The 8,035-nt window shown below is 48.1% G+C and overlaps 2 protein-coding genes and 1 non-coding gene across 3 annotated transcripts; 1 reads left to right on the top strand and 2 right to left on the bottom strand.

The window, feature by feature from the left end:
* Positions 1 to 759: 759 nt before the first annotated feature.
* On the bottom strand, positions 760 to 1,503 carry LOC124652065 (probable CCR4-associated factor 1 homolog 11). Its single transcript, XM_047191086.1, has one exon. The coding sequence runs from the start codon at positions 1,501 to 1,503 to the stop codon at positions 760 to 762; it is 744 nt and encodes a 247-aa protein (XP_047047042.1).
* Positions 1,504 to 2,173: 670 nt separating this feature from the next.
* Positions 2,174 to 2,246, top strand: TRNAA-AGC. The gene has a single exon. It is a non-coding gene; the product is annotated as a tRNA-Ala (tRNA).
* A 514-nt stretch (positions 2,247 to 2,760) lies between these two features.
* LOC124678594 (RNA demethylase ALKBH9B-like) lies at positions 2,761 to 7,768 on the bottom strand (the record flags this gene model as incomplete). Its single annotated transcript, XM_047214488.1, has 6 exons — positions 2,761 to 3,892; positions 3,968 to 4,039; positions 4,624 to 4,934; positions 5,033 to 5,118; positions 7,022 to 7,483; positions 7,582 to 7,768. Coding segments are annotated over 6 exons (2,022 nt in total), but the record flags the coding sequence as incomplete, so codon positions are not given.
* Positions 7,769 to 8,035: the final 267 nt, after the last annotated feature.

Genomic DNA, 8,035 nt, shown 5'->3' with positions numbered 1-8,035 from the left:
GTTAGAAGAGGAGAAGAAGAAATAATCCCTTACCAATTCCCTGAGAATTCAATATAAACCCTCGAGTCACCCTTGTGGAAATAAAACGCTTGCTACAACACTCTACACTTGGAGTCCCAACGAGTTGGTACACACGGAGTTGTTGCCATCAAAGGTCTCTCGTGAAGTTTCCACCAAGATCTCCGGCGAAGTACGATGCTACGAATGGTGGGAGGTTGAGCTGCAAAGGAAGGCATATGCTTTTGTAAACAAGTGGTGCTGCAAACTGCCAGCGGCGGTGCTGCAAAAGGTCAGCGGAGATGCTGCAAACTGTTAACAATGGTGCTACCACCGATTAGTGACGGTGCTGCTAGCCGGACTAGGAATGCTGACGGCGATGTCACGGCGAGGAGTAGTTCACGATGCTAAAGCTGTATATTTTTTGTGCTACAAATGTTACGTGGTTTTGCTACATTATTATAAATGTTTTGCTACGATGTCTCCGGCGAGTCTCTGGCGATGTTTTCGACGAGTCTTTTCTTTTAATTTTTAGATGAACCTTTTTCTTAAATGAAGCAAAAGCGGGAGTTCCATTTTTTGCTGTGACAAAGCGAAATCTGTATGTTAAGGTAAAAGTGAACACATGTCAAGCAAAAGACCAGGAGGCTGCAAAGTTTAGAGACTCCGAAGAATTCTCAACAGTCCCGATAACTAAACCACTTCCATATCCCATCAAGCGAAAAATATAAAATATATGTACACAAATCTGAAACTCTAGATTCACGCAGCGAGGCCATCGATGGCTCCGCCGTAAATCGGGCGCACGTCGAATTCGGGTGGGAAGAAGCGCGACAGCATGACCTGCAGCACGTCGGCGGTGAGCAGGCTGTCAGAGCCGGCGTTGTGCGCGCGTCCGGCGGCGCGCTCGACGCCGAGCGCCGCAGCCACCTGGTCCAGCCCGCCGCGCAGACCGCAGGCCTTTGCAATGTACTTGACGTCGAGCACCGATGGCCCGAACAGCTTCCCCAGCAGATTCCGGAAGTCGTCCAGCTTGTCCGGCAGCCGCCTGCCGCCGCGGAGCAGCTTGGCGAGGTACGCGAAGTCGTAGGAACCAGAGAAGGCCACCCACGTGAGGTCGGGAGAGCCGTGGCGGCGGGCGAGGCCGGAGCGTGCGAACTCGGCGGCGAAGTCGAGCGGGTCGATGCCGTGCTCGCGGAGGCTGTGGAAGTCCATGCCGTGGGCCTTGAGCATGGCGACGGAGTCCGGCGCGTGCGGGTCGAGGGCCTCGTCGAAGCCCCAGAAGTTGAACTGCCACACGACGTGGTGGGGGCCGTCGGGCCCGACGAGGGTCAGGCCGAGCTGCAGCAGCTTCCTGAGCTCGTCGGCGTTGCGGCGCACGAGCGCGTAGCTCTGGTGCGGGTCGCGCAGGTAGCGCGGCGTGGGCGAGTCGTACACCGTGCCCGGGAACTCCGTGTCGATGCACACCACGGGGTGCGTGGGCAGGAGGGCGGTGATGGCGGACATCTCCTCCGCGAGGTTCCAGTACCACACGTCCCGCACCTGGAGCTCCGCCGGCGGCTGCGGATCAAGGTGGAAACGGGCGGCGGCGGCGAAGGCGAACTGGTCCATCGGCGGCGGATGCATGTGCACGTGCACCGGCATCTGCATTGGCAGGTGGAACACCATGCCCTGGTGCGGGTGGAGGAGGTGGTGCCCGGGTGGAGGAGGAGGCGGCGGGAGGACCATCGTGCCGCCGCTGCCGCTGCCGCCGTCGCCGTAGAAGATCATGGCTGGAACGGAACTGTCGTGCGGCGGAAATCTCGATCGTAGACGTTCGTTTGTTGTGTGTTTGGATTCGTGGGGCTGTGGTGCTATTATAGACGGGCGATCGACGAGAGGCAGACGGGTCGGATCAGGAAAAGAAACGAACACGAGTCGCCATTGGAAGCAATGCGAGAGTCGGGCTCGGATTGGAACAGCCGCCGGGCTCCTGGGCTTTCGGACTCGATCAGACGAACCAGATTAAACAATGTGTAGAAGAAAATCGAGCTTTCCTTTCCGGATGCCATGGTGCATATTGGTTCGATACACAACCACGTTGCCCTAGTTTCCCATCTTTTTTTCCTGGCTCGGTTCGTATTACAGATGTACCAGTTATGATGTTAGGCTTATTGTCTAGTCGGCAGTATCAACAGGGGATGTAGCTCAGATGGTAGAGCGCTCGCTTAGCATGCGAGAGGCACGGGGATCGATACCCCGCATCTCCAAGTTTTCGTTTTGTTTTGCAGATTCCATTAAACCATATTGGTTTATAATAATGTGCAGCAGTACAGCTTATATTTTCTGCAATATCCAAGCACCATCAACTGCCGAAGAGAATACATAATGCAGAGAAAACATCTCATCTCGTCTCCAATGCCATAACATGCCTACAATCCATGACATAACTTCCAACCCCAGTTTTGTTTTTTTTTTTAGGTAAACTTCCAACCCCAGTTGGATTAACAGTAACCAAAAACAGTAGAATGTTATAACAGGCAAAAACTACATCATATGTTCTGCCCTCCTCGACCCAACCAAAATCATTCGATCACAACATTCGATGCAGATAATCAGTACCAACAGAATATCACAACATTCGATCACTGAAACAAATATCCTCACAACATTCAAGCCCTGTTGGATTAGTACCAACCAAAGTCAGTGCAACAATAATCAGTTTCCATGCAAAATATTACTACATCATAATAGTATGTCCTAAGGCTCCACCCAAAATCAAAATTATTCAGTCATCAATCTAGCCAATGCAGCACCAAGTCACAGTTACAGCATTCCAGCGAAAACAAAACTTGTATCTACACAATAGGCTCCTGACTATCTATCAATGCATTCAGTTCATGAAATGTACACAGCGCTCAAGTTCCTTCCCAGTTTCCATGTATCAATCAGCCTTTCCAACATCTCAGTCCAAAGACTCTTGAGTACACACATTCGTCACGCAGGGTATGGCTACCCACCCATGTTTATTCTGGTCCTCGGTTTGTTATGTATGGTCCGTATGCTCATGCGAGGCTGGTCGGGAGAATCGTGGCTCCCGGTGGAGAGGGAGTCCATTTCATCGTTGATCGTGCGGTTGATCATCAGTAGCTGTCTGTGCTCCATACGCTGCTTCCTTTCCTGGGACTCAGCACCGTTGTTGATAAAGTACACACCGCTGCCATATGCCCTCTCGTGAGGCAGCCTATTCAGACGATCTCTGAGATCCTCACCATGAGACTGCATGCCAGGTGCATCACGTGGATATCTTGGTTCTCTTGACCTCCCAATGGAGTTACTTTCTCTCCCAGAGCTTGGCGGGTATCTTGGTTCTCTTGACCTAGCAATGGAGTCCCTTTCTCTCTCAGAACTCGGAGAATATCCTGTCTCTGTTGGCCTCCCAATGGAGTCCCTTCCCCTCTCAGAACTCGGAAGATATCCTGCCTCTCTTGACCTCCCAATGGAGTCCCTTTCTCTGTCAGAACTCTGTGGATATCTTGGCTCTCTCAACCTACCAATGGAGTCCCTTTCTCTGTCAGAACTCGTACTAGTCATAGGACTCTGTGGACGTTGTGGAGGTTGGTCTCCAAGAATGCCACCCCAACTTGGTTTTCCAGCAGATGTTCTTCCTTTAGATTTCCTGCTTCTGGATGATCTGCTGCCTAGATTACCATTTGGCACGTCAAGCTGCTTCCCCTTGCCGTCATCTGAGGATCTGCTACTTTCTTGTGGAGCTGCTCTGTTACTTTCTTGTGGAGCTGCTCTGCTAGTTTCTTGTGGAGCTGCTTCGAGAGGAGTAATGTTCAGCAGTTCCGGATCATCCTTGAAACTGAATGGACGCTTTGCTGGATCCATTTTTCTGAAGGTGATGGATATCCTGTGCATCAGAGTACCCATGTCACAGATGTGAATGAATCAAGTCCAGAAAAATAACACAGCATACAATTATAACCTTTTGGATGGCACTGCTGGAACGCAATGCTTTGCAACATCAGCACCATTGCCATTTATGATAAGCACAGACCTGTGAATGTTCACATACAGTGTTTAGCAAAGGAACCGACGAATTGCAGCATAAAACTAGAGAGGACACTGCACAAGTTACGTAAGATTCATGATAATCAGGTGAGGAAACAAAGAAAAAATAACATATCACAGAAAATAGCTCATCTTAGCGCAAACTTGAAAAAACAACTTCAGGTCAAAAGCTCACAAGTTTAGCACATCAATGTGCCATGCACAATGTCATTTACAAGTATCAAGTGGGACATTGCTTAATCTTGGTATTCATATGATAAGAGACATTTGGATATGTCATTAAATATAATCAATTTGAAACTATACATGCATAGAAAGTCAAGTGCACGTGTGCAACTATGACAAGATGTACTGCAGGTGATCAGCAAGCAATATCACTTGCAGCAAGAAAATGTGCAAAGTCTTTGAATTCATATGCTATCAACATTTTGAAATCTCAAATAGTCAATTCTAAACTATGCATACCCTGGATAACCAAAGCTCGACTACTACATACTACAAAAAAAAAGGTTGAATAGCACATAATATCCATAAGCATAGAAGAAAACTGGGAGTATAGAACCAACATACCCGACAGGTAGAGGAATTGCAAATGAGCCCACAAATTCTCCAGGACCAGCGATTTTCAGACTAGACCCAAAAAGTATGTTGCATTCACTGAGGAATGAAACAGTACAAAATGGTCGAACAAAATCATGGCTGTCTATATGTGGTGGGATGCAATCTCCAGGGTCATACATATTGACAATGCAACTGTCCGGTACACAGTCCGGGGGCAAAATACGCCACTTTACCAATCTCTTGATCATGACCTTAAATAGTTCAGGAATCGGATCAGAAACGAAAGTTCGAATGATGCCTGGTGGATTTCCATTCTTGTCCTGCCATTAAAATTTTCACCTTGAGATAGATTTACAAACAGGATTCTTTATTCTTAAATGTAGGTACAAAAAGATGGAACTAAGAATAAGGTAAGTACCGTAGCATAGTTATAACAGCATCCAAATTGGATTGTTACCCGCCCTTTACCACGCATCCATTTCTCAGGTTCTGTATATGTCCGATCTGGCAAGGAAAGAAAATAGCTGTGCTCAGGTCTAGCCATACGAAGTACAAAAGTTAAAGGGGGGAAGAAATGCAGTAAAGAGTTTGAGAACACGTAATACTAACAACTGAAATATAAATGAAGAAACATTATTACTTGCAGTGCATTAGATAAATATAAAAGGTAACACGTTTTTAAAAATAAATGTAACAGTTAGGTAACGAATACTTTCTTCTTCGAAATTGCTTTATATATACATGAAGTGGAAAGTGCTCTAATGAAATCGGATAACCTCAAATAAGATGTCACCATAAGAAAATGGTTTTAAGAACCGAGCAGTGCACGGTTAGCTAGAGCGCATGCCTGTGAGCTCAACCCGCGTTTGAGACGTAGCCTCCACAGGTGCCTTACCTAACAAAATACATTTAGGGGAGGGAACATGCCCCTTTAAACACGTTCTTTTAGTAAGAGTATGTAAGAAATGTGAGATCAATAAGGAAAAGTAGCATTCACTACATTCCTATCAATCTTGGTACATGTTCTATGTTATAAATTATAAGGTAATTCCTTCAAAGCATTTGCAGTGAGTTACAAAGGTATCAACTATGGTATAGAAACGGGGAAATATTAGGTGCACTAGCACCTTGAGGTGTACTAGTGCACTAGGCAATGGGAAATTCTAGTACAGCTCACAGCCATAGTTTACATAAAAAGGACACAAGTGCTTCAGGGAACAGTCATACACTCATACTAGAATGTGACCGTTACTACGAAGCAACTGTGAGAACAGTCCATTCTAGAATAGTACATCTGAATTTATTTTCAAATTAAAAGGGAAGTATATTTGAAGACAATAAGAAACAGTGGTACAACAACCCAAAAAATGTGTTCTTTAAAAAAGGAAAATGGTGAGGACAACCCATTCTACTTCTGAACACCATTGTTACTTCAGTCATGGGTAGCATGGGATGCAGGACTGTAAGAAACACCAGACATGCATGCATGCTATGTTATTCATGCTTCAATTTGAAGTACCATTAGTCAATATATGAGCATAGAAAAAATGAAGCAAAAAACCATAATGGAGAATACTACAAATGATACAAAAACGAACACGCTAAAATTTATGTGAAGTGTATCAGAAGTATGCGCAAAAAATAAATAGATAGGGCACCAGAAGGTATGGAATTGTTTTTGCAAATTGCTATTCACTAGGTTTCTCCATGATAATCAAGACTCTGGGAGACTGGGAGATACTTCCAGATCTGTAGGGTTGGCATTTTATGATATATGCACACAAAAAAAAGGTTTTCTAGTTCCTACAATGAAGGCGCAGATAAATTTACCAAATACCGATTTATCTTCCTCAATTTTGATTGTCTACACTTCACACTCACAAAAGCTAAATCTGCTAGTTTTCATAGGCTGATCTAGCAATTAACTAAGACAAAGCTTCCAACTTTGGGTTACGATCACACATACAACGTTGCATAAACGTAAAATCTGAGGTCATAACTCCCAGAAATAAATGTCTCTTGCTTTCTTTGCACGGAGACATTAAGAAAATCTACTAAACGACATACGACATAACTACTGTGTCCATATAGATCTTCCTAAGTTGACCTAAAATCTAACCAGGTCACATAGTCCATACTCAAATCAAAATCAAGCATACGGCTCGATTGAGCATATTCCATACTCTAGGTACTACAGCCTTAGTAGCAATCTGAACTCTGAAACACGCATCAGCGGCAATACAGCTAAAGGTCGTGCCGCGAACTTCACAACCTGATGATTAATACTCAGCCCTAGAAGCAATCATTTTTTTTGGATTCCATTCAATAGAAAGACAGTCTAGTATATGAAACTCAAAACACACGTATCAAGACTAAAACCAGTATGTAACTTGAGTGAAGGCCTCACCTCCAAGCTCCCCACGCTTGCCCTTCTCCTGCAGGTCGTAGACGCACTCAACGATGCGCTGCTGCTCAGCGGCACTGAACACCCCGGCGTGGAGCTCTAGGCCTGCGAGGATGTTGACAAGCCGGCCCCTGACCCTCTCGAAGCAAATGAAATCATCCTTCCGCGCCACCTTGCGGAACCGATGCAGCTCCCGCTGCTCCCTGGACGGCTTCGCCCTGGGCTTCCCCGCCTCCTCCCCGTCGTCGGCGGCCGTGGCAGCCGCGTCCTCCTCCGCCGCAGCGGCGAGCTCGTCCTCCTGCGCCATGTCCGCCCAAGACATCCTCGGGGTCTCCGCCGGCTGCTGCTGCGGCGGATCCGAGTCCCAGCCGCTGGCCTCGAACGGCAGGTGCTGCGGGGGAGCCGGATCCAGGTCCCACCCCGAGGGCTCAATCGGCGTGTGCGGCTCCGGCGGCGATTCGTCCGCTGCAAGAAAGTTGGGTGAGGGCGAATGCGAGACGCGGGCGCCAAGAAACCCTAGAAAAGGCCCAAGAACCCTTCTTCCCCGGCGGTTAGTCGGTTACCTCGCGGGAGGAGGGACTCGACGCGGCCGCGGAGCGAGTCGGCGCAGGAGGGGCAGAGCCCCGCGGAGAGGAAGGGGAGCCAGGTGGTGAGGAACTCCCCGGCGATGGCGAGCTCGTCGGCGTCGTACTGCCCCCGCACGAGCGCCATCGGGTCGTCGTCGGCGGCGGCGGCGTCGGCGGCGGCCATGGATGACGGCGGTGGTTGGCGGCGGCGCGGCCTCTCAGTCGCTGTCGCTGGTGCGTGGGGTCACACTCTCCGCCGCGGCCTTTCACCCTTTGGGGAGGTTTTGGGTCGCTGTTCCCACGCGGAGACTACTCCGGATAACTTGCGACTTCTGCTAGGTCGGGCTGGGTTAGGACGATTTTGGCCGTCCATTGCAACGTCGATGGTCTGGATCGGAAGCTTTTGGAAAAGGGTGAACGGATGAGACGTTAATAAACTGAGTAATTTAAG

This window comes from Lolium rigidum, chromosome 1 (assembly GCF_022539505.1).
Source record: "Lolium rigidum isolate FL_2022 chromosome 1, APGP_CSIRO_Lrig_0.1, whole genome shotgun sequence".
Lineage (NCBI taxonomy): Eukaryota > Viridiplantae > Streptophyta > Magnoliopsida > Poales > Poaceae > Lolium > Lolium rigidum.
This window is presented reverse-complemented; position numbering and strand designations above follow the sequence as displayed.